General features: G+C 46.0%; 1 protein-coding gene across 1 annotated transcript; it reads left to right on the top strand.

Annotated features, from left to right (window-relative positions):
* Positions 1–11,415: 11,415 nt before the first annotated feature.
* Positions 11,416–22,251, top strand: LOC132807350 (gastrula zinc finger protein XlCGF8.2DB-like). The gene is made up of 2 exons (XM_060821580.1): positions 11,416–11,516; positions 20,610–22,251. Exon 2 carries the CDS (start codon positions 21,009–21,011, stop codon positions 21,930–21,932), a length of 924 nt encoding a protein of 307 aa, XP_060677563.1. The 5' UTR covers positions 11,416–11,516; positions 20,610–21,008; the 3' UTR covers positions 21,933–22,251.
* The last annotated feature ends 5,093 nt before the right edge of the window (positions 22,252–27,344 follow it).

The raw sequence follows: 27,344 nt of genomic DNA on the forward strand, positions 1-27,344 counted from the left end.
GCGTGCTTGCTGCCCGTTCTTGGCTTTGAGTCCGTCCGCTTTTAACGGGCTCAGGAAAATGTTCCCCAAGCAGAAATCCTTTCCCCAAAGGGGTTTCTGGATTGAATGCATGTCTGTCGTGAGGGAATGCGGATGCTGAGAAGCCGAGACAAAAAGAGAAACTCGACAGTACCTGTCGGAGAAAACGGAATTCTGAAACGCTGTCTCTGATTCTCATTCCACCGATGTTGCCTGACCTTCTCAGTTCCTCCTGCAGTCTCGTGTTTTGTTTTTGACTGAAAGTTCATTTCATCTTTTGCGATGAAACACCTAGACTCGCCATGTGCAGATATTTAACCCTTTCGAATCACTGTGAAATGATTGGATTCAAACAAACTCTGCGATAATTCACTCTTTCTCTGCTCCACAGGCAGACAGACCTGGGAAGTGAAGCTGTCAGTGTGGTTCTGTATTCGTGGGCGGAGTGGTTAATGCGATGGACTTGAAATCCATTGCGCTTTCCCCACGCAGGTGTGAACCCTGCCGACTACAAAATGTGAAATGTCGTCGAAAAGAAAGGGAGCTTGCTTCCCGGCTTCTTCTTTAAGATTCAAATCAGTGGAGGGGGAAAAATATTTCACTCACATTGGGAGTGGTGGGAAACTGTAACCCACTGCCTGTTCGGGTGGAACAAGCAGATACACGCAGAGCTTCTTTTGAGGCTATGAGCCAAGTGTTTGGAAATGAGACTAGAACAGTGAGGGGCTGGAAATCGTGATCGAAATGAAGCAGGCACCTGAGGACAAGGGTGTTTCCTTTGCCAGTGAAAGATACTGCTTCACAAAGTTGTGACTGTGGAAGGGAAGCAGTGACGCTGATTATCTTTGGTTGTTGACCTTGTGACTGTTCCCATTGCTGCGCATGTCCGTGTTAACGTCAGAACTCTGCAGCATGGTGGCGTAAGATACGCAAAGGGCCGGGGCGCAATGGATGACGCATCTGAGTCCACCTAACTGTTTGAAATGCAGCTCACAGCTTCTTCACACACCCCAATTAATCTTTCTCATTGTCCTGAAGCCGGCAAACGGTTTGAATTCCCGATCTGCGGGAATGAGAATCTTCTCATTGTCTCGCGTCAATAAATATCTCTGAGAACATCGGAGTCAAGTCACAGCGTTGTCAGATGAGAGGAAGCTGAAATAACCCCACACGCTGCTGACGGGCACGTTTTACTTTTCCCAACCCACCGCCCCAACCACTGCGGCTCCTGGGAGTGGAAAGGAAACAATCACCAAAACCCAGTCTTGGCTTTGTGAGTCTTCAGAAAATAAGCAAACGTTCATCCCTTCGGATTTTCTATCCTGGGCTGACAGGGATGGGTTTTGTCACTCTTTTGTAGGACATTACAAGTGGAAGTTTTGCAGAAAAGTACCACAATGCAATCTGATTAGTCAGGACCTGGATGTTTTCGGTCTTTGAATGTAAGTATTGTGCTCCAGAACATTGGTGTTCACAGTTTATAATACTTATCTTCCCAGTCCCCTGTATCACTTGTCGAAAATGTTTAATTTGCGTCTTGTAATCCTTTCACTGTCTGCTAAAGAGGCAAGTGTTTGCGTGTTTTACCTAAGTTATGTTGACCTTGCATACCTCGAGCCTCAAGCTAATTTCACGAGAAACCTTCTCCAGTTCAAAAGCAAACTGTTCGTGATGGCTCTGTTTCTTGTCAGATGTGCAGATTTACGCTGGGAAGGCGAGAGAATGAAACGAATAGAGACACACGTTGACTTAAGTGTAGAACCAGCAGAGCGAAGGTGGGCCGCATGGCCTCCGTCTGCGCTGCGACACATGCTGTGATTCAGTGTGAAATCACAGTTCGACCAACAGAATGTGGGAATTTAGTAAAAACGTTTCTATTTACACAGCCTCCATACGTCTGCGAAACAGCATTTTACACGACAGCAGCGGAGGTCTTTGACATCAGTCTCGAACGTGCATGCCGCGTGCCAGATGAAAACCTGAAGTGCTCTGTGGGCAGCGGTCACACAAGCAGAGTGGCGCAGCGGGAGCGTGGTCGTTGGATCGAAACCGTCCTCTACTATTGTTCAATGCTACCTCGAGCTGCTTTCCTTTGGATCGGCGCTCTCTTCTGAATGGCATGTAGCATATCCGTGCACTCGCCAACTCCACTCCATTCAAGGGGCATGGTTTTAGAAGTCTCAGTGGCATTCTGTTCTTCAGCAGTTTTCTCTGAACTGAATCGCAAAACCAGTTCTCTGCGATGCCAATCAGCTGGTCAAGTTGAAACAAATGCCTTGCGTTTTCGTCCATTCCCTGCAGTGATTCGCCACCCTGGTTCAGACGTGAATGACAAGCATGTCAAATACCTCATCACGACTCAGACACAGTTCCCCAACGATTCGGACGGATCCCACCGATTGTGAGTAACCTCAGAGAGAGAGAGACAGGCAGTCGCCGTGGACTCGATGGGCTGAACGGCTTGTGTCTACTCGAGAATGGTGCTACGTGTTTATGCCGTCCCACTGCCTGTCTCTGGGACAGAGAGGCTGAGGGAGCAAAACTGGTTCATTTTTAACTGTCCCTTCCGTGTTGGACTGCCTGCAGTCCCTCAGCTCAGGGCCGTGGGGAGGACTCTCAGTGAGTGAAGGTTTCACTCGGATTCTCTTCATCTGCGACACTTGGGGCTCAGATGTTAACTGCTGCGCGGTAGCAACAAAGAAAGCGATGCCCACTTTGCAATAGACTTTCCGTAAGATTGCTGCGTGAAGACGATTTCTGAACACCAACAAGGATGCACAACAATGTGAATTTACCTGGGCGAAGAGTCCTCGGTGTCCATTTCTTTCTGTCCTGCCAGCACAGCATCTTTCTATCTCTCCGATAACAGACCTTTGGAGAAAGTTCACAATCAAAGTTGTTCATGTTCCCCGCGTTAGTATAACTGACACCTCTCACCCCAAGGGTTTCAGGGAGAGAGGGAGAAAGAGAGAGAGAGAGAGCAGAAGAGCGAATGGACTCTACCCTCCACCAACCCTAAATCCGCCCCCCCCCCTCCTCCCAGAACAACGTGCAAGTAGAAATAAACTGGTTTAATTATCTACCAGTGGAGATAGTCCAGTTCCTGGGGATGAGACAAACATCAGCGCCCCGGGGACAGAATGGCAAGCAGATTTTCTGGAAACGCTTTGCTGCTTGCAATTCTTGGAGCAATGTGGAATGTACTTCACACTGAGCAAGTTTCAGCTGGCTCAGAGTCTCCAATGTACATTGCTGTGTTTGCCGCCAGCACAGGGAGAGAACAATAGGAAGGACGTAGGAGTGAATAACGATCCGCGTGAGAGGGCGAATAACTGTTCATGGAGACTGTTAGTGGCTAACAATACGTAGTGTGTCATAGCAGACGAGGTGATAACAAGGAGTCGTTTGTGTGGTAGGGGTCAAGGACATGGGGGAGTTCAAGCCCTAAAGTTCTGGAACTCGATATTGAAGACCGGAGGGCTGGAAGGTCTCCAAGTGGAAAATGAGGTGTTGTTCTTTCATCTGGAGCTAGAACACTGCTGCAAGCCTGAGACAGAGATGTTGGCCAGGGAACAGGGTGATGTGTTAAAGTGGCAGACAACCGCCAGGTCAGGGCCTTTTTCCTCCGGGCAGAACCGGGATGTTCTGCGAAGCAGTCACCTAGTTTATGCTTCATGCTACATTGGGGAAACGACACTGCGAGCAGTGAATGCAGTGGACTAGGTTGTGGCAAAAGTGCTGCTTCACCTGGCAGGTATGTTTGAGCCCTTGGATATTCTGGAGGGGGCAGGTAAATGGGCAGGTGTTACACATTCGGCGGTTGCAGGCGAAAGTGACTTGGCACAATGGGAGGTGGGTGTGGGGTGTTGCGATTGAAGGAAGAGTGGACCCGAAGTGTAACCCCTGGCACAACGGGTGTGTGTTGGGACCATAACCCATTCTCTCCTATTCACTCAATGTCGTCTTTAGCAGCTTTCCCGTATAAAAGCGCTCTGTTCTGCACCTCGCCTTCTCATCTGCTTCCGAAAAAAGCTTGGGGCATAAATATTTCACAGTGATATACTGATCCAATGTGCACAGTCGAGTTGATACACTTGTGGAGATCTGCGTGGTCTTCTCCTGTTCTCTGTATCCTATGGTGAGGAGGGTAATGCTTGTCACTGGCCGCTCGGGTGTCAGAGACGAGTTTTAACCTTCCCTTCCGTGTTGGATTGCCTGCAGGCCCTCAGCTCAGGGTCGTGGGGATGACTCTCAGTGAGTGAAGGTTTCACTCGGATTCTCTTCATCTGGGACACTTGGGGCTCTCAAAAAGCACCTTGATGAAACGAGGTTGGGCTGTCTGGAGTACGAACGAGGCTGAAAACACGGAAGTGAAATGGTTGGAGATAGTGTTGAACAGGTTGACGTGAGCTGTGCGGTGTTTGAGGAATGTCAGCAATGAAGGTAGTTTGCAAAATTGGGTCAGCTTTCCTCAGAGAACCGAAGTTTTCCAAGTCATGTGGGACCGAGAAAAAGGAAGATAAAATGACATTATAAAGGACGTTTTCGTGCAGAGAGTGGTTCGGGTCAGATTTCCACTGTTGCGCTGGCTCCCTTGTGGAGCTCTGAGTTGTTTCGTGCTCTTCTGTCGGTGTGTTCTGACCTCATGTGAAACCTCTTCTCTCAGGATGGTAATGAACTGGTGAAGTTGAAACACATGACTTGCTGTTTTTGTCCATTTCCTGCGGTAAAGTAACAGACGCCCGTGTAACAAAATACTTTCTGCAGGATTGCTGTGTCAAGGCAAATTCTGAACACCAAACAGGCTGCGCAAGAAGGCACTCGTATCAATTTACCTGAGGGAAGACTCTCCGGTGTCCATTTCTGTCTGTCCCGATAGCACATCACCTTTCCATTTCTCCCATAACAGACCTTTGGAACAAGTTCAAAGTTGTCATTTGATGCATTCGTGTCAATGACGTCTCCTACCCCATGTGATAGTGAGAGGGAGCAGAAGAGCGAATGGGCTCTGCCTTCCACCAGCACAGCTTGCAAGTAGAAACAAAATGGATCAATTATCCGCTAGTGGAGAGAGCCCGGTCCCTGGGGACGGGACAAACAGCAGTGTCCTGGGAACAGGGAGACAGATTGAAAAGCAGATGTTCTTGAAACTCGTTGCTGCTTGAAATTCTGGGAGCAATGTACAATGTATTTCATACTGAGCAAGTCTCAGCTGCTTCTGGAGCTGGCTGCGCCCATGGCATGTAGCTCGTTGGTCTCAGGGTATGAACAGGTTGACGTGAATGGTGCCGTGCCTGAGGAGTGTCAACAATGAAGGTAGATTGGAAAGTTGGGACAGATCTCCTTGGACCTGTGGTTCTGTGGAGGAGGATCATAAGACACAGAATATAGAATAAAAGATTATAGTGTTATGCAACATAAATGATATATTGAAGAAACCTAGATTGCTGTTGAGTCTTTCATCTTTTAAAACGGGTTGTAGATTTCGATTCATTCATCTGTAAACCCCAGAACTTTTTAAAAGTCACATTCTCCAGGTAACCTAAGGTTCAATAAAAGGTGGTGACACCTCAGGTCAGACAATGCATGAAAGCTGTGAGGGTAGGGTCTGTCTGCATTCTTATCTTGAGTGAGACTGGTTCTATTTCCAAATATGTAATCCTGCAAACGCAGATTCACCCCAAAGACTTCTATATGTGAGTGCATGCATGAGAGAGAGTGGGTGAGTTTGCGTGTGCATGCTGGATATGATGTGTGTGTGTGTGTGTGTGTGTGTGTGATGGAATATAAGCATGTGAGATGGTGTGTGCGTGAGTTTGAGTGTGGGGATGTATTACTGCGTATCTGAGAGAGAGCAGGTCTATCAGAGAGGGTCTGCATGAGCGTGTGAGTATGTAAGAGAGTGTGCTTGTGTGTGTGAGTGTATTGTGTAGGTGGGTCTCCTGTAGTGTGACATGAACCCAGTGTCTCGGCTGAGGCCATCCTCATGTGTTCTAAACTTGGCTATCAGCCTCTGCTCGGCCACTAGATCAAAGAGGGCTGAGGCACGAGAAAGGATGGGCGGGGGCACTGGTGGTGGTGGAGAAGGGAGAGAAATGGAGAGGGGCAGAGGTTGGGGAGTAGAGAATGACCGGGGTTCAGAGGGTTGGGGAGAGAATCGGGGTGCAGTGTGAAACGGGGAGAAAGGGCAGGGGGCAGTGGGTGGGGAGAAAATGGACAAGGGGCAGAATGTGAAGCGAGAGACAGCACAAATCCCACCTTTCCCAGGACTGGTGTCAGTGTCCCACGAACTGGAACCCACTCGTCCCATAGCAGATTTAAGGCAATCCTTTTTCAATATAAGCATGGCTAAGGCATATCATCCCTGCAGGCCATCACATCGACCTTCCCAACAGCATCCCACCCAGACCCACTCGATTAAGCCAGTTCCCCATGGCTATTTTCTGATGAAGTTTTTGCCCAAAACATCGAATATCCTGCTCCTCAGATGCTGCCTGACCTGCTGTGCTTTTCCAGCACACAGTCTCGACCCTAATCTCCAGCATCTGCAGTCCTCACCTTCGCACTGTAAGGGATGTATGTTATATTCTTAGTCTTTTAAATCTTTTAAAATCTTTTCCCCTCACCCTAAACCTATACCCTGTAGTTTTGGAATACCTCTACCCTGGGGAAAGGACAGAAACATTGAGCAGCCAGACAAAATGCAAAAGGAATAACATGTCAAGGCACAGGGGAAAAACATTTCGACAAAAAATTGCTTTGGTATTTTTCTCTCGTATTCGCAGTTGGACACTTAAAATTTGTCATGATGTGGAGGTGCCCGTGATGGACTGGGGTGTACCAAGTTAAAAATCACACAACAGCAGGTTACAGTCCAATCGGCTTGTTTGGAAGCACTAGCTTTCGGAGCGCCGCTCCTTCATCAGGCGGTGGTGGAGTATAAGATCATAAATTCTGTGTCTTACGATCTTACACTCCACAATCACCCGGTGAAGGAGCAGCGCTCTGAAAGCTAGTGCTTCCAAATCAGTCTGTTGGACTCTAACCAGGTGTTTTGTGATTTTTAACTTTAAAATCTGTAACAACTTCCTGCATACTGAGCATGCTCCGCGGTGTCAGCAAAGCACTGCGCACATTCCTTGGTGCCCGCAGAAACTGTGCGTCAGCTCCTTTCCATTCACCAATGAAGAACCTTGGAGGACCGGAAAGAGACTGGTCCTCCTGCCAATCAGAGCCGGCCATTGTCGAAATGTGGCGATTGGACCGTGAGCTCTGAAGCTGCTGCTCCTCCTTCCTCTGTGAACTTTACCCCAGACTGTAACTTCCTTCCTCTGTCTCACTTTTGTAAGTACAACAGTCTGTTTATGACCAATTTTTCCATTTTTTGTTTCATTCTGGGGTTCAATTGTTTACATGCAGCAACTGAAAGGAAAGAGTGAATTGAGGCGTGGGGGAGGGGACAGACTCTGGAAAAGTTGATCCAGGTCTGTGTCTCAATTTGCAAACACATGGCAAATGAATTGACACAATCTAAAGCTTTTGATATTAAAAAACGCAGAGAAGAGGCGCATTGTTTAAATGGTGATTTGTTGAGATGTGGCGAAAGTGAGATGATGGAGATCAGAGTTGAAAAGTGTGGCGCTGGAAAAGCACAGGAGGTCAGTCAGCAACTGAGGAGGAGGAGAGTCAATGTTTTGGGCACGAGCCCTTCATCAGGAATGATGTGTGGATGGACAGAGGGGCCTCAGCGTCCTTCTACACCAGTCACTGTCTGTTGTCAGACAGGAGCAGCAAGCAATCAGCAAGGCCAGTGATATATTAGCAAGAGAAGTTGGGTTCACAAGTGGCGATGTCTTCCTGCAGTTAGATCAGTCATTGAATGTATTCAACGCTGAGTTCATTTGACTTTGAAGAACAAAGTGGATGGGTATTGGGGAAGGTGAGAAACTGGTTTTAAGACCAGTATAGAACAGTTACAGGGTCATACAGGACAGAAACAGACCATTAAGTCCAACTAGTCCATGCTGACTGTGTTCTGAAACTAAACTAGTCCCACCTGCCAGTGTTTGGTCCAGACTCTCTGAACCTTTCCTATTACAATTGCAACATTTAAGAGGCATTTGGATGGGTATATGAATAGGAAGGGTTTGGAGGGATATTGGCCGGGTGCTGGCAGGTGGGACTAGATTGGGTTGGGATATCTGGTCAGCAGGCACGGGTTGGACCGAAGGGTCTGTTTCCATACTGTACATCTCTATGACTCTATGTACTTATCCAAATGTCTTTTAAACACTGTAACTGTACCTGCATCCACCACCTCCTCTGGACATTGATACCACATGAGAACTATTCTCTGTCTTAAAATAAAAAGGTGCCCCTCATGTCTTTTTAAAACGCCATCCCATACTCCTAATTTCTTCGTCTCCGCCGCATCTGCTCCCAGGAGGACCAGTTCCAATACAGTAAAACCCAAATGGCCACCTTCTTCAAAGACCGCAATTTCCCCCCAGACGTGATCGATGATGCCCTCCACTGCATCTCCTCCACTTCCCGCTCCTCCGCCCTTGAGCCCCGCCCCTCCAATCGCCACCAGGGCAGAACCCCACTGGTCCTCACCTACCACCCCACCAACCTACACCCGGACTAACCAACCCAACCACCCGTGGCTCAACACTTCCACTCCTCCTCCCACTCCACCAAGGACATGCAGGTCCTGGGGCTCCATCGTCAGACCATAGCAACACGACGGCTGGAAGAAGAGCACCTCATCTTTCGCCTAGGAACCCTCCAACCACAACGGATGAACCTAGATTTCTCCAGTTTCCTCATTTCCCCTCCCCTCACCTTGTCTCAGTCAAATCCCTCAAATTCGGCACCGCCTTCCTAACCTGCAATCTTCTTCCTGACATCTCCGTCCCCACCCCCTCTCCGGCCTATCACCCTCACCTTGACCTCCTTCCACCTATCGCATTTCCAATGCCCCTCCCGCAAGTCCCTCCTCCCTACCTTTTATCTTAACCTGCTGGACACACTTTCCTCATTCCTGAAGAAGGGCTCATGCCAGAAATGTCGATTCCCCTGCTCTTTGGATGCTGCCTGACCTGCTGCGCTTTTCCAGCAACACATTTTCAGTTCTGCAAGGAAGTGTACAAACAACTGAACAGGAACACGACAGGCAACTACCAGAAGATCTGACCAAAGAGCACAACCGTGAACTGACAGCATTCATCAAGACTTCTGATCCAATCCTTCCAGAAGCTCAGCATCCACAGACGAGTTGAATCCGTGAACATGTCAGTATTCTACACCAGCATTCCTCACGATCATGGCATCACGGTAACAGCCTCAGTACTCAATACCAACAACTGCCAATCTCTGAGCACTGTCCTACAACTCATCCGCTTCATTCTCAACCACAACATTTTCACCTTTAACAACCAGTTCTTCATCCAGACACATGGAACAGCCATGGGGACCAAATTTGCACCCCAGTATGCCAACGCTTCATGCACAGTTTCGAACAAGGCTTTTTTTCTGCACAGGACCTCCAACCAACAATATACACTAGATATATGAATGACATTTCTTCCTCTGGACCCAAGGTGAGGAGTCACTGAAACAACGATCCTGTGGTATTAACAAGTTTCATCCCACCATCACACTCGTCACACTATTTAGTATCTGTCTCATTTTTGAACACATGCAGCTCTATCAAGGATGGATATCTCAGCACTTCTCTACACCGCAAACCCACGGATAACCTGACAGTGCTACACTTCTCTAGTGAAACATATTAAAACAGCCATTCCCTCTGGACAAGCCCTTCACATAAACAGGATCTGTTCAGGTGAGGAGGAACATGACAGACACTTTGAAGTACACAAACGTGCTCTCATTAGAACGGGGTACAATGCTCAACTCATCAACTGCCAGTTCCAATGTGTCACAGCAAGAAACTGTAATGACTTCCTTTAGGAGACAGACATGAGCTGCAACCAAAATGGTACCCTTTGTTGTCCAGTACTTCTCAGGAGCCGAAACACTACGCCACATTCTTCGCAGCCTGCAACACATTATTGATGAGGATGAGCACCTCGCCAAGACCTTCCCCATGACTCCACTTCTCGCCTTCAAACAACCACTAAACTTTACACAGATAATTGTTCGCAGAAAATCACCTAGCCTTCAGGACAACACGATACAACTCTGTCACGGCAGATGATGAAAGACGTATCAGAGTGTTGACACGCTTACCACCATTACACATGGGGACACCACCCACCATGAGTGCAGCAGGTACTCATGTGACTCAGCCAGCATTGTTTACCTCATACGTTGCAGGCAACAATGCCCTGAGTCTTGGTATATTGGTGAGACCGAGCAGAGGCTACAGCAACAAATGAACGGACACTGCACAACAATCACCAGCTAGGAGTGTTCCCTCCCAGTTGAACCTTGGACCTTCGGGTGACCATCCTTCAAGGTAGACTTCAGGATAGGCAAAAAAGGAAAGTGGCTGAGCAGAGACTGATAGCCAAGTTCAAAATCCATGGAGGTGGCCTCAACCAGGACTGTAGGTTCATGTCACACTACAGGTGACGCCACTACACTCTCTCTCTCTCTCACTCACTCACTCACTCACATACACCCTCACACAGACTTATACCCCATTATACTCTCTCACACACACATGATCACTCGGTTTCTCCTGCGCGCACACACACACAAATTTGTGGGTTGAATTTGTACTTGCAGAATCGCATTTTATTTTGCAGAAAAACGCATAAACGTAAGATTCTGTAATACCACGATAGAAATAGAATCCGTCTGACCTAACATTGGGACACAGACAGACTTTAACTTAACACCTTCAATGCATTATCTGATTGAGATGACACCTATTGTTAAAAGCTATCTTGAGAACGTAACTTTTGAAAAGTTCTGGGATTTACAGATGTAGGAATCAAAACTAACATGGTCATTCTAAAAGATGGTAGAGGTCAGCTGAAGTTGTTTAATATTACATCTCATGACACTGCAATCCTGTTGCTATAAAGTCTGTGTGTTATGATTCTGCTCCACAACCAACCGATGAAGAAGCAGCGCTTCGAAAACTAGTGATTCCAAATTAACCTGTTGGACTAAAACCTGGCATTGTGTGAATTTTAACTTTGAAAATCTGTCAGTAATGCCAACATCTCCGTACTGCGCATGCTACTCGGTGTCAGCAACCCAGTGCGCATGTTCCACGGTGTCAGCAAAACATTACGCATACTCACGCAAAAGGCGGAAACACTCTGTGATCTTGTTTTGATGGACCAATGAGAAGCTCTGGAGGACCGGATGGAGACTGGTCCTCCTGCCGATCACAGCAAACCCATTGTCTGGATGCGGAAGTAGGACCATGAACTTCTGAAGTTGCTGCTGCTGTTCCTCTCTCTCTGAATGAAGATTGAGCTTCACCCCAGACTGCAACTTCCTTCCTCTCTCCAACATCTGTGAGTACAGCACGCTCTTTTCTCAACCCCTTTTCCATTCAGGAACTGAAGGGAAACGGAGTGAATCCAGGGAGGGGAGAGACTCTGGGAAAGTTAGTCCAGGTCTTTTTTCAATGGAAAATACAGGAGAATTGACATTTCAGGCTCGAGCCTTGCATCAGAAATGATGTGTGGATGTACAAAGGAGTCTCTGCGTCCTTCTAATCCAGTCAGTGCAAGTTGTCAGACAAGTGCAGCAATAGTGAGCAAGGCAAGTGGGATATTAGCAAGAAGAATTGAGTTGAGAAGTGGGGACGCCTTCCTGCAGTTTGGGAGTAACTGAATATATCCAAGGCTGAGTTCATCTGATTTTCGAACAACAAAGAAGTGATGGTTATGGGGGAGGCAAGACCAGTACAAATCAGTTATAGAAACAGACCCTTCAGTCCAACTAATCCACGCTGACTATGTTCTCAAACTAAACTGGACCCACCTGCCTGTGTTAAACCTATATCCCTCTGAATCTTTTATATTGGAGTCATAGAGATGTACAGCACAGAAACAGACCCTTCGGTTCAATTTGTCCATGCCTACCAGTTATCCTAATGTAGTCTATTTGCCAGCCCCGGGCCCATATCCCTTCTATTATAGACCAATCCAAATGCCTTTTTAAATTCTGTAATTATACCAGTCTCCACCACTTCCTCTGGCTGGTCATTTCATATATGCACTATTGTGTGAAAAGGCTCCCCTTAGAGGTTCACCTACCTCCCAACTCCTTTACTCAGTGCTGTAATCGATGAAGGAAAGCATACCTTCAAGGAACTATGAACCTGCACTCCAAGGTCTCTGTTCAGCAACACACCCCAGGACTTTACCATAAAGTGTATAAGTCCTGCTCTGATTTGCTTTTCCAAAATCCAGTGCTTCACATTTATTTAAAATCAACTTCATCATTCATGTACTAATCCAAATGTCTTTTAAATGTTCTAACTGTATCTGCATCCACCCCTTTGTCTGGAAATTCATTCCACACACAAACCACTCTCTTGGGGACGGAATAAATGGAGACCGTCATGTCCTTTTATAATCTTTCTCCTCTCTTTCTTTCAAAATTTGCTCCGTAGTCTTGAATTCCCAGCCTAGAGAAAGGATTTTGGCCATTCACCTCATCTATACCCCTCACGATTTTATAATCCTCCTCTGCTCCAGTGGAAAAATTTCCAGCCTATTAACCTGAATGTAGGTATATTCATGGCAGGTCAGGCAGCATCCGAGGAGCTGCCTGACCTGCTGTGCTTTTCCAGCACCACTCTAATCTAGACTCTGGTTTCCAGCATCTGCAGTCCTTGTTTATACCCTTTAGATCATATCTACTTATGATCTGTTCAATGCTGGTGCAAACCTGACAGGCTAAATGGCCTATTCCTGCTCCCAATTTGCACACTCCTAGTCCAGGACAGCAAGAGACCATAAAACACAGGAGCAGAAATTAGGCCTCTCAGCCCATCAGGGCTGCTCCACTATTAGGTTCTGGCTGATCAGTTTCTCAATCCCATTCTCCCACTTTCTCTCTGTAACCCTCGATCCCCTTGATACTCAAGAACCATCTATCTACATCTGAAATCTACTCCGTGACCTGGCCTCCACAGCCTTCTGTAGCAATGAATTCCACATATTCACCACTCACCGGCTGAAAATGTTTCACCTTATCTTTGTTCTAAAAGATATTCCTTTTACTCTGATGCTGTGCCCTCAGGTCCTAGACTCTCCTACCAATAGGAACATCTTCCCCTGAACTCTGTCCAGGCCAGTCAGAATTCTGTCTGTTTCAATTTGATCTCCACCTCCCCCGAGTGAGAGTCTGTTAATCAGGATGAACCACACCCTTCAGGATGAGTTACAGCAGGAATTAGGTTCAGCAAAGTCAGAATGGAGGAAGTGATTGTAGGATGGAGATTCTCAGCTTTTAGGGGATGAGAGAGGAAACAAAGTTCAATATAAATTAGAATTGATCGGATGGGCTGATGGGCCAAGGAGTGGCAGAATGAGTTTAATTTAGATAAATGTGAGGAGTTTCATTTTGTAAGGCAAATCAGGGCACGACCTACATAGTTAAAGGAGAGTGTTGCTAAACAAAGTGTCCTTGCAGGTTCATAATTCCTTGAAAGTGGAATTGCAGGGAGACAGGATAATGAAGAAGGCATTTGGTACACTTTCCTTTATTGGTCAGAGCATTGAGTACAGGGGTTGGGAGGTCATGTTAGGCCACTTTTAGAAAACTGTGTGCAATTCCAGTTGCCGCCCTCTGGAAGAATGTTGTGAAACTTAAAAGGGTTCAGAAAAGCTTTACAAAGATGTAGGCAGAGTTGGAGGGTTTGAGCGATAGGAAGATGCTGAATACGCCAGGGATAATTTCCCTGGAGCATTGGAGGCTGATGGGTGGCCTTAAAGAAGTTTATAAGGGGTATGGATAGGTTGGACAACCAAACTCTTTTCCCCATGGTAGGCGACTCCAAACCTAGAGGGCATAGGTTTCACGTGAAAGGGGAAAGATCTAAAACTGACCTGAGGGACAACTTTTTCACACAGGGTAGTGCATGTTTGGAATGAGCTGCCAGAGGAAGTGGGGAGGCTGCTACAATTACCCATCCAGATGCCTTTTAAACGTTGTATGTGAATAAGAAGAATTTAGAGGGATACAGGCCAAATGCTGGCAAATGGGATTAGATGAGTTTCGGATATCTGGTCAGCAAGGATGAGTTGGACTGAAGGCTGTGTTTCTGTGCTGTATGACTTTAATCATCTTGCGTGAAAGCAGAAGTGTTGTTGTGAAGAGTGGACTTTCAGAGCAGCTTTCAAAGATGTTTTGCCTTTACTGAAGCAGAAGAAGTTACAATGAAATATTTAATTGGTGAGACAGCAACTGAGTACATGAGTACTTCTAGGATTTTGGTGGAATGTGGGAATTCATTGCACTGTGGGGGTGAAGTGCTTTAAGGCTTACCAGCAGTAAGGACAGTGTGCTGATTGGGGTGCCCAGTGAAGGGCTAGGTGGAATTTTGAGTTAAACTGCTCATTTCTGTTAGCCTTCGATGTTTTGTTTCCAATGCTATCCATCAGGAGCGGTGAATGAGTAACTGGTATTGTTAGAAGCCTTACAGTTTTCAGTACTGCAGGAATTGCATTATTTCATCAGCATTGTAAAGGTTACTGGCAGCAGCAGGAGGTGTGGGCTGTATTCACTAGAAATGATTAAGCATTTAGATCACATACATACAAGAGGGCTGGGGCGGGGGGGACTTGTCTTTTGATTTGCAGAAGGTGGGAGATTCTGGGAGCTGTGATCTGAGGCAAACACAACTGCGGTAAATCATAGAAGTCCTACAGCGTGGAAGCAGGCCAATCAGCCCATCAAGTCCATTCTGACCCCTCCAGAGAGCATCCTGCTCCCGCCCCTACCCCTCAGGGAATCAAGGGTAGTCGGGATAATGCAAGTAAGAAGAGGTGAGATGATGGATAGATCAGTCACGATCTTAATAAATGGTGAAGCAGCTTAACAGGCCAAATGGCCTACTCCTGCTTCTATTAAGACGAAACTATAACCCAGCATTTCCCATTGGCTAAGCCACCTAACCTGTACATCCCTGGGCACTATGGGCAATTTAGTAAGGCCAATCCAAATCAAGGTAGATAAGCAATGTAGTGATGTGGAAAATGGACATCAGAGAACAATAGAAAGGAACAAGGAGAATAAACGTACCAGCAATTAAAACTGGATTCAAAAGATTACAAACAATAAAACTAAAAGGTCAGTGTCTGACTGTGTGCTTGTTATGAAGGTGTAGAGGTACTGTACCTTGAAGAGAGTTTAAAAATCGAGCAGAACAAAGTGTTCTAAACAAGATGAGAATGTAATATTTGGTCAACACAAATAGAGCAACTGGGTTGCCATGAGGCACAAACAAATTTAAATTTGGCCAATCAGTTTAAATTTTGCCCCAAAATACCAAAGTCCAATCAAGTTTGAATTAAGTATTTTGATAATATTAACACCAATAAAATGATCCGATGTTTGGACTATAAAACTGGGCATTTCTGTGAGTTTTAAAATTCTCTGTTGGACGTAAAGAGTAAAGTTGTTAAATGTTTACTTTTAAATATTTACCTTTGGGATAGTTCTTTGCCTCTCGAACTTTTACAGATTACTGCATGGGGTGAATCATCTCTATATTGCTGGTTTAATTGAGCAGAGGGGGTTACCCGTGTCGTAATAGCGCTGCAACGTAACAAAAGTGAATGAATTGACTGCTCACATTGAAGAGAATAATTATGATCTGAGACTCCTTACAGAGACATAGCTTCAGGGTGACAAGGATTGGATCCTAAATATTGAGGGCAGATGTGGCATTCAAGTCGAATGCGAAGCTAGGTAAAGGTAGAGGGTTGACACTGCTAATCAAAGCAACTGACCACAGGGTAGTCTGGTGTCAGCTCGGATTTCTGGTTTCTTTGTCCTTGGTTGATCTTCCTGTTCCCACACAGTTGTTGTCTGTTCTCAGCTGTGCTTCATTTCTGCTGAAGCTTTAACCTCCTTTGACACCTTCTGGAACAATAAAACATTCACTCAATCAAAGTCCAACCTACAGTCTCCCAGCCTGTAAACCATCCAGACACAGAATCATATTACCAGAAAATATAACAGAAAAGCGAAAAATTAGAATTAAATAGGTGTTTGTGTTTGTTCATTGGCAAGTAAACTAGAAATAGGGGTCTGCTAGGATTCTTATAGTGCCCTAATTGAAGAATTCTCTCTCCCTTACATCTAAGTATTAGCACCCAGCTATGATTTATAACAATATTTACATCAACAGAAATAAAGCATCTGTTATGCAATACAGTATGGAACTAGACTTTTTCTCTCTCTCATGTACGCGACACACACACACCCACACACGTCTATGGGGTGTATTTGTATTTGCAGATACATTGTGCATTTTGCTCAAAAAATGCACAATCTGCAGGCAGACAATACATGAAATATTTTATAAATTCCACTTTGGAAATAGAACCAGTCTGACTCAAAAACTGGGATACAGACAGACTCTGGCCTCACACCTTTAATGCATTGCCTGAGTTGAGTTGTCATCTTTTCTAATAAAACCTTAAGTTATCTCGAGTAGGTGTCTTATTAGAAGTTCTGGGATTTACATATTAATGACACCAGCAACTCATTCTAAAAGATGAAAGACTTTACAATCCAGGGTTCTTCAATGTATCATTTCAGTGGCATGACTCTGTAATGTTTTGCTGTAAACTCCGTGTATTATGATCTTATACTCCACAACCACCTGAAGAAGGAGCAGCGCTCCAAAAGCTAGTGCTTCCAAATAAACCTGTTGGACAGGTGTCATGTGATTTTTATCTTTGCCCAGGTTAGGGTGGATTGGCCCTGCTAAATTACCCACAGTGTTCAGGGTTTTGCGGGTGTGGGAGAATTGTTAGAAGCGATTTGATGCCACCTTCTCGTGACTGTCTGTGTGAACTTTGGTATGTTCTCCCCCTTCTGTCTGCGCAGGTTACCTCTGGGTGCTCCGGTTTCCTCCCACAGTCCAAACATCAGCAGTTTCAGATGGATCGGATTCTTATGGTACCAAACTGGAGGAATTCTCTCTCCCTTACATCTAACTATTAGTACCCAACTCTGATTTATAACAACATTTACAGAAATAAAGCATTTGTTATCAAAATAGACATAGAGACAAACAGCATAGACATCAACATTTGCTTTCTCTCATGCATGCATATAAGTGTAAAGGGTGAATTTGTATTTGCAGAATTATATTTTTACACACATAGAACATTACAGCGCAGTGCAGACCCTTCAGCCCTCAATATTGCATCGACCTGTGGAACCAATCTGAAGCTCATCTAACCAACACTATTCCATTCTCGTTCAGATGCCTATCCAATGACCATTTAAATGCCCTTAAAGTTGGCGAGTCTACTACTATTGGAGGCAGTATGTTCCACACCTCTACTACTGAGTAAAGAAACTACCTCTGACCATCTGTCCTATATCTATCACCCCTCAATTTAAAGTTATATCCCCTCGTGCTAGCCGTTGCCATCCAAGGAAAAAGGCTTTCACTGTCCAGCCTAACTCTCTGATTATCTTCTGTCTCACTTAAGTCATCTTTCAACCTTCTCCCTAAAGAAAACAGCCGCACGCCCGTCAGCCTTTCCTCCTAAGACCTTCCCTCCATACCAGGTAACATCCTAGTAAATCTCCTCTGAACCTTTCCCAAAGCTTCCACATCCTTTCTATAATGCGGTGACCAGAACTGTACGCAATACTCCAAATCTGGCCGCACCAGAGTTTTGTACAGCTGCAGCATGATTTCATGGTTCTGAAACTCAATCCCTCTACCAACAAAAGCTAACACACTGTATGCCTTCTTAACAGCCCTATCAACCTGGGTAACTTTCAAGGATCTACGTACTTGGAAACAGAGGTCTCTCTGCTCATCTACACGACCAAGAATCTGACCATGAGCCCAGTACACTCATTCCTGTTGCTCTTTCCAAAGTGAATCACCTCACACTTTTCCACATTAAACTCCATTTTGAACCTCTCAGTCCAGCTCTGCAGCTTATCTATGTCCCTCTGTAACTGCCAACATCCTTAGTCAGTATGCACAACTCTACCGCCTTTAGTGTCATCTGCGAATTTACGAACCCACCTTCTATGCCCTCATCCAGGTCATTTATAAAATGATGAAGAGCAGTGGACCCAAAACAGATCCTTGTGGTACCTCACTAGTAACTGAACTCCAGGATGAATATTTCCCATTAACCACCACCCTCTGTCGTCTTTCAGCTAGCCAATTTCTAATGCAAAACTTTGATTTGTTCAAAAAATGCGCAAAATGCTGGCAGTCAATGCAGGCAGTGAATGCATATAATAGTTTGTAAATTTCACTTTGGAAACCGAACCTGTCAGATTCAAAATTGGGATACAGACTGACTGTGACCTCGTACCTTTAATGCATTGTCTGAGCTGAGGTGTCACCTTTTGTTACAAACCTTAAGTTATCTCGAGAAGGTGATTTGTTAGAAGTTCTGAGATTTACATATTAATGATTCCTACAACCCATTCTGAAAGATTAAAGACTGATGGTTTGCCACGTCTGTATGTTGAGTTTCTCTCTGGTGTTGGTGTCAATGCCTTGACCCCGGGTCTGGTCGTTTCTAAAGACGCTGTATTGCAGGTTTATCCTGAATTTAGACAGTTTTTCTTTGCTTTCCAAAATCAGATCTGCTCACACTGAGCAGTATCCCAATGTTGTGAAAGATGTGAACTTTCAGGTAGTGTTATTCAAAAGAGATGTTTTTACTTTTTTGGCCCTGTAAGATCCTGAATTAGCACCCTTCAGGAGAATTAGAGTGGAGTGAGAATGGATGGGGGGTTGGGGAGAGGGTGGGATGGTGCTTTCAATTTTGTAGAATAACAAACGAAAAGATTGTTCTGCAGAAAAAGAATTGCTTGTTGTGAATTTCTACCCTGGACTGATGTGAAAGTGAAGATTTGAGACCGCCCAAGGAATCCCTTGTGGACTCAGACCTGTAAAGCCTCTCTCTTGGTTCGTCCCGGAAATCGTACTGTTTGGAAGTCTGGAATAAAAACTTGTTAGTTATGGACAGTTTAGTATAATTTTAGTTATCTCCTTTATTCACTAATAGCATCACTGTGACAACATAACATTGATACCTATAAGCTAAACTAACTAGGTTCTAATAATCTAGGAGAGTAGGTTACCAGCTGTCCAGATGCCCAGCAGGCGACTCCAATGTATTGATACAAAGTGGCTTCCTTTCTACAAAAGTTTGAAAAAGGAATTGCATGTTCTTAATTAGACAGATAACAGTGAAAGACAATAATTCATAAGGAAGAAAAGCTCATTGACAGATCTGTGAAGCTTGACTAATCACTCCTACAGGCCCGAAGCCATTCGTCAGGTGGGAAAAACAGCTGAGTTAGGCGCCTGCGAGCGAGATAACCTCCTCTCATAAAGAGGTATCAGTCTCAGCTAATTGGAGAGTTCACAAGATAACCTCGCACAGCTCACATGTCAGATACAGTTGTTTTATAAAACAGCTTCTTAGTAAGGAGGGCAAACGTTCAATCATAAAATGGTTTCCCGACACATTGTGCAAGAATCTCTTCAATATCCGACCGAGAATAATTTCTAAGCTGGGAGCAGACTCCTGCTTTTTAAGCCCTAAATCATTCTGTCCCTGAGGCTGAGATGTTACCGTGAGGTTTCATTTCAACTGATTCATTCGTCTTCGAATGGAACATGCCTTCTTTTCAAGTTTGTGATTGAAATTCGAATAAGACATAAGATCTGATTAGTTAGAATTGATAGTGGGGCAGTCTGTAAAGTCTGTAAAAACAGCAAGTAAGTTAAAGCTTTATCAATATTTCCTTTCACAGAGTTTGCATTTCATAACCAGAATTGGCTACTCAAAAGCACCAAAAAGTCTCGAAGCGCAATTAAAGTCAATCCATAGCAGCTAAGCACTAAGAGTTAATTTTCTACTGGATTCAACAGGCTCAGCACTAAAATGGTGTCCTTTTGAACTCTCAGGTCAGGGTTTTGTAACAGCAAAGATTTATTTTCTCTGGGACTGCCCTGCTTGCAAGGGGTATAAGAATCCATTATAACTGACAGCAACTGACCGTTAATTACAAAGCTTTTGATAGTACCGAGTTTCGTTTCAGGGTCAGAATCAAACACGGTCATTAATTTCACAAGGGAATGGCTGTGAATGTTATCACTTGGTGTCCTGTTCATACAGATTCACTGATGCTAAGGCAAACGTTCTTAATTGTCTTACAGCATCCTGTTATCACTTGGTAAGCCCAGGTGTCCCTATCTTTTGCATTCTTTCGGATCCCCCCTTTTCTGAGCCTTGCTGTCTGTCTATTTTCTAGTGCAATAAATGTGTTCTATAATTCAGCATTACATTGAGTCTAAATGTTTAAAGACAAGTTTTAAGGCTATAGACCTTCTCAGTGACAATGATGACTTTTGTAATCTCTTTTTACAGAGTATTTGATATGAAAACTGAAGTTTAAAAAACAACAGATGAAGGGCTTATGCCCAAAACACCGACTCTCCTGCTCCTCAGATGCTGCCTGACCTGCTGTGCTTTTCCACACTTTTCGACTCGGACTCCCAAGCGTCTGCTGTCCTCAATTTCAAGTCAATGTCTGACAGTCGTTCAGTCCATTGGGCCTGTAACGAGTTTTGACTAAGATTCTGTGAGAAGGAGCAAAGTTTTTTGGTCCCTGTTTCAGTACGTTTTCAGCATCAGTGGGACGGAATGAGAGATCCTACTGTTACAGTGCACTGAGTGTGGAACCTAAAACAGTTATTCAGCCTGGAAAGAGGAATTCACGGTGGGGAGGGACTGTACACATGTTTGTGTACCGCTGAAGCTTCAGCCATGGAGAAACCCGAGGAATCCCTCCCCGTGGAGAAATCTTGGAAGTGTGGCGACTGTGGGAAAGGCTTCCATGTCCCGTCTGTCCTGGAGGCTCATCGGCGCAGTCACACTGGGGTCAGGCCATTCTCCTGCCCTGAGTGTGGGAAGGGGTTCAGCAGTTCCTCCACCCTGCTGAGGCACAGACGGGTCCACACAGGGGAGAGGCCCTTCAGCTGCTCCGAGTGCGGGAAGGCCTTCAGCAATTCCTCTGACCTACTGAAGCACCAGCGTGTCCACACCGGGGAGAGACCATTTGCCTGCCCAGAGTGCGGGAAGGGGTTCAGCAGTTCCTCCGCCTTGCTGACCCACCAGTGGGTCCACACAGGGGAGAAGCCCTTCAGCTGCCCCAAGTGTGGGAAGGCCTTCACCCAGGCCTTTTCCCTGCTGAGGCACCAGAGTGTCCACACCAGGGAGAGACCATTCGCCTGCCCAGAGTGCGGGAAGGGGTTCAGCGATTCCTCTGCCCTGCTGACCCACCGGCGGGTCCACACAGGGGAGAGGCCTTTCAGCTGTCCTGAGTGTGGGAAGGCCTTCACACATGCCTCCAACCTGCTGACCCACCGGTGGGTCCATACCAGGGAGACGCCCTTCAGTTGCCCCGAGTGTGGGAAGGCCTTCAGCAATTTCTCCCACGTGGTGATCCACCGGCGGGTCCACTCCGGGGAGAGGCCATTCACTTGTCCTGAGTGCGGGAAGGCCTTCAGCAATTCCTCTGACCTACTGAAGCACCAGCGGGTTCACACCGGCAAGCGGCCCTTCAGCTGCCCTGTGTGTGGGAAGGCCTTCACCCAGTCCTGCAACTTGCAGAGGCACCAGCGGGGGCACCAGCGCTCCCAACAATCGGATTCTGCCGGTGAGGCTGCTGTGGGTCACCCCCAGGACTGAACCTCCTGCCCAGTCTGACAGTGGGAGAGTTGGTGGGCTTGTTTTGTTTTCTGCTGGACAGCACCCACTCCCACGGTGGCTCAGTGGTGAGTAGCATTGCCTCCCAGTGCCAGGGACCTGGCTTTGATTCCACTATTGGGGCAACTATCTGTGTGGAGTTTGCACATTCTCCTCCTGTGCCTGTGTGGGTTTCCTCTGGGTGTTCCGGTTTCCTCCCACAGTCCAAAGGTGTGCAGGCAGGGTGGATTGGCGAAGCTAAATTGTCCCAGTGTTCAGGGATGTGTAGGTGTGGTGTATTAGTCAGGGGAAATGTCGAGTAATAGGGTAGGGAAATGGGTCTGGGTGGGTTACTCTTCAGAGGGTCAGTTTGAACTTGTTGGGCTGAAGGACTTGTGTCCCCACTGTAGGGATTCTGTGATTCTATGAACGCTGCTGCTCATTGAGCCCGGGACTGCGCATTCCCACTGAAACAATCTGCACAAACCTAAGCCTGCAAGGCCATTGGAGCAGAAGTTAGGCCATTCAGCCCATCGAGTCTGCTCTGCCATTCGTTAGAGACAAAAATAAACTGCAGATGCTGGAATCCAGAGTAGGCAAGCAGGAGGCTGGGAGAACACAGCAAGCCAGGCAGCAGCAGCAGTGAAGTCAGTGTTTCAGGTATTAACCCAAATCATTGACTTCTCTACCAGAAATGATTTACCAGGATGTTGCCGAGAGGTTGAATAGACTGGGGCTGTTTTCGCTGGAGTGTCAGAGGTTGTGGGGTGACCTTATATGGGCTTATAAAATCATGAGGGGTATGGATAGGGTAAATAATCTCCCTGGAGGTTGCACAGTCCAGAACCAGAGGGTTTATGGTGAGAGGGGAAAGATTTAAATGGGACCTAAAGGGCAACCTTTTCATCCAGAGGGTGATGCATGTATGGAATGAGCTGCCAGAAGAAGTGGTGGAGGCTGGTACAATGACAGCTTTTAACTGGCATCTGGATGGGGACATGAATAGGAATGGTTGAGGGGGATGTAGGCCAAGTGCTGGAAACCGATCCTTTGGTCCAACTCATTCATGCTGACCAGATATCCGAAATTACTCTAGTCCCGTTTGCCAGCACTTGGCTTGTATCCCTCTAAACTCTTCCTGTACATACACCCATCCAGGTGCTTTTCGATTAGATTCCCTGCAGCTTGGAAACAGGCCCTTCGGCCCAACACGTTCTCACCGACCCTCCGAAGAGTAACCCACCCTAACACTACAGGCAACTTAGCATGGCCAATTCACCGAACCTGCACATCTTTGTGACTGTCGGAGGAAACCCGCGCAGAGATGGGGAGAGTGTGCAAACTCCACACGCAGTTGCCAGAGGCTGGAATCGAACCTGGGAACCCTAGTGCTGTGAGGCAGCAATGCTAACCACTGAGCCACCGTGTCACCCAAGGCTTGTGCATGTTGACATTGTCCCAGCATCCACTACTTCCTTTGGCAGCTCACTGCATCCATGCACCACCCTCTGTATGAAAAAGTTGCCCCTCGCGTCCCTTTTAAAATGTTTCTCCTTTCACTTTAAACCTATTCCCGCTAGTCCTGGACTCGCAGGGAAAAGACCTTGACTATTTACCCTATCCGTGCCCCTCATGGCTTTTTAGACCTCGATAAGGCAACCCCTCAGCCTCTGAGACCCCAGGGTAAACAACCCCAGCTTATTCAGCCTCTCCCTGTCCCTCCAAACCTTTCCTACTCATGCACTTATCCAAATGTCTTTTAAATGTTGTAATTGTGCCCATGTCCACCACTTCCTCTGGAGGTTCATTCCACACGTGAACCACACTCTCCACATGTCTTTTTGTCAATCTCTCTTCTCTCACTAAGTTTGTGCCCCCTGGACTTGAATCTCCCATTCTAGCGAAGAGACAATTACCATTAACACTATCTATGCCCCTCATGATTTTACAAAACTCACCTCTCAACTTCCTCTGCTGCAGCGGAAAAAAAAATCCAGCCTTAATTCCAATTCGCTAATAATAGTGCAGCAATGATTTCAGGTCTTTGTGTGTGTCAAGGATCTCTCCTTTCTAAGCCAATGCAGTCCCTCTTATGTTCACCTGATCTTAAAATGAATGGTGCCCTATTCATTTAAAATGTGTGTTTTCTGGGCAAAGTCAGTCCTGGTGGGGAAATAGCCGGTGACGTCTTATTCTGGGAGGCTGCTTCTGACCAGGTTTAGATTAGATTAGACTAGATTACTTACATTGTGGAAACAGGCCCTTCAGCCCAACAAGTCCACACCGACCCTCCGAAGAGCAACCCACCCAGACTCATTCCCTCTGCACCTAACACTACAGACAATTTAGCACGGCCAATTCACCTGACACACTTTTGGCCTGTGGGAGGAAACCCACACAGCCATGGGGAGAATGTGCAAACTCCACACAGACGGTTTGTATGCTCTGTTTTGAGATGTAGGAGTAGAATTTCACAATAAAAGATGAATGCAGCCTTTATTCATGACTCATTATTAAAGACACTTTCTGCATTTACAAATGTGATTCAGAAGCTTCTACAAATGAATCTTTAATGTCAGTCAGGATTTTGAGAGTCACTGTGGCTCTGTCACAGCACAGGGGAGGACTCTTTTTCAGACAGAAAAGAATCCTGCAGAAAACTCTCCCACATCAGATGACCAAAACCAACATGTTTGTAACAAGCTGTGAAACTTGAAAGGGCTCTGAAAAGATTGACAAGTATGTTGGTAGGGTTGGAAGGTTTGAGCCACAGGAAGGGATTGAATAGGCAGGGGCTATTTTCACTGCAACATCGGAGGCTGAGGGGTGACCTCAGATTTATAAAATCCATGAGGATCTTTTAGGCAGAGGTATCCCAGGAGTGATAAATTTGGCCAAACCACAAGGTCTTTTCCCCTGGGTGGGGGGAATCCAGAACTAGAGAACAGAGGTTTGGGTGAGAGGGGGAAAATTTAGAAGGGACCTCAAAGGGACAAGTTTTCTCACACAGGGTGGTGCATGTACAGAATGAGCTGCCAGAGGAAGTGGTGGAGGTTGGTACAATTACAACATTTAAAAGGCATCTGGATGGGTACATGAGCTAAATGCTGACAAATGGGAGTAGATTAAATTTTGGATGTCTGGTCAGCATGGACGAGTTGTACCGAAGGATCTGTTTCAGTGCTGTACATCCCTACGACTAGGCCCCTCGGGTTCACACACAAAGAAACTGTCAGCAACGTTGGGTTTCAGAGTTCGGTTGAAGTAATGTGGTATCTTTTAGAGACTTCGACTCAAAAGAGATGCACAGCAGGGAAACAGACCCTTCAGTCCAACTTGTCCATGCTGGCTGTATATCCTAAATTAATCTCATCCCATTTGCCAGCACTTGTCCATATCCCTCTAAACTCTTCCTATTCATGTTCCAATCCAGGTGCCTTTTAGATGTTGAAATTGTACCAGCCTCCACCACTTCCTCTGGCAGCTCATTCCATACACACACCACACTCTCCGTGAAAAGGTCTCCCCTCAGGTCCCTGTTAAATCTTTTCCCCCTCATCATAAACCTCTCGTTTTGGATTCCCCACCCCAGGGAAAAGATTTTGACTATTTACCCTATCTGTGCCCCTCAATTTTATAAATATCTACCAGGTCACTCCTCAGCCTCTGATGTTCCAGGGAAAATACCTGCAATTTATTCACTCTCTCCCTCTAACTCAAACCCTCCTACCTCAGAATCATCCAATCATTTCAAGTTTCACTACATCCTTTCTGGAGACACAATTTGCAGGTGTACAGTGTTATGGACCAGGCCAGATCCCCTCAAAACATTCTAGGAAGGTAGCCCAGGCCCTAACTTTTTTTAGTTGTTTCAGGCAGAGGTACCTCAGGAGTGATGTAGCTGGTCAAATCACTTGGCTTCGAGGAAAACAATTTACTTACACACCGCCGAATGAAACAAAAGCAAAAGGAATCAGAATTTAGAATAGCAGCCATTTATAAACCCGACCGTCACGACCTCCCCACAACTTAAGAAAGCAGCTGTTCAGATTTCCTGAAACATTCTCATAAACACACCCCCACGGCAAAAAAGAATGGTCAGTTCAAACACAGATTCTTAGAGGAGAGATTTTAGTGAGAGAGAGTCAGCCAGAAACATTTGTTGGAATCAGGGAACCTTTCTCCCCCCAGTAGCTTCAGACAGACTGCTTGCTCAAACTCAAACCAAATCAGGGTTAACAAAAAGGAGAACCGTCCTTTCATCGTACAAGCGTTTTAGAAAAAAAAAGTCTCAAACCCTTTTTCCCGATTGTTGCCTTAGCCAGTATCTGTTAGCCATTAGCAAAGTCCCTAACCCCAGATGAATCAGAACCTCTGCCTTTTACAACCTCTCTTCAAAAAAAAACCAAGAACAACATCATCTTAAAGGAGCAGCATTGTCACAACAGAGAGCACCTGAACTGAAACATTTGTATTGAAAGGCCAGACAGTTAGCAGGCTAAGACAACAGTTCTTCAATTTAGCCAATCAATTTAAACCAGGCCCTTTGGCTTCCAAAAACCTGTTAAATTTCAATCTGATGGTTTTGAAAACAGAGAAACAATCCTATCATAAAAAAGAAAGATATGTCATCAAGGGTACAAAAGGGGGCAGTTGGACAGAAGCCTGAGCTAAACAAGGAACAAAGAAAGCTACGGCACGGGAACAGGTTCTTTGGCCCTCCAAGCCTGTGCCAACCCAGATCCTCTATCTAAACCTGTTGCCTGTCTTCTAAGGATTTGTATCTCTCTGCTCCCTGCCCTTTCATGTATCTGTCTAGATACATCTTAAATGACACTATCATGTCCGCCTCTAAGACCTCCTGTGGCTACGCGTTCCAGGCACCCACCACCCTCTGCATCAGGAACTTGACACGCATATCCTCCTTAAACTTTTCCCCATTCACCTTGAACTTGTGACCCCCACCTAGTAATTGTGTCTCCCACTCTGGGAATAAAAGCTTCTTGTTCTCTACTTCGATTAGATACACTATTGTATGGAAACAGGCCCTTCAACCCTTCAAGTTCACACCAACCACCTGAAGAGTAACCCACCCAGAGACATTCTCCTACCCTTTACTTACCCCTGACCTGGCAACTTAGCATCACCAATTCACTTGACCCACACATCTTTGGATTGTGGGAAGAAACTAAAGCACCTGGAGGACAAACAATCAGAGACGGGGAGAATGTGCAAACTCCACACACATGCCCAAGGCGGGATTAAATCCAGAGGCCTGGTGCTGAGGCAGAGGTGCTAACCACTGAGCCACCATGCCACCCCATGGTTTGTAGATCTCATTCAGGTTCCCCCCCTCAATCCCCATCTTTCTAATGAAATAATCCTAATCTACTCAACCTCTCCTCATAGCTAGCG

This window comes from Hemiscyllium ocellatum (genome assembly GCF_020745735.1).
Source record: "Hemiscyllium ocellatum isolate sHemOce1 chromosome 27 unlocalized genomic scaffold, sHemOce1.pat.X.cur. SUPER_27_unloc_15, whole genome shotgun sequence".
NCBI lineage: Eukaryota > Metazoa > Chordata > Chondrichthyes > Orectolobiformes > Hemiscylliidae > Hemiscyllium > Hemiscyllium ocellatum.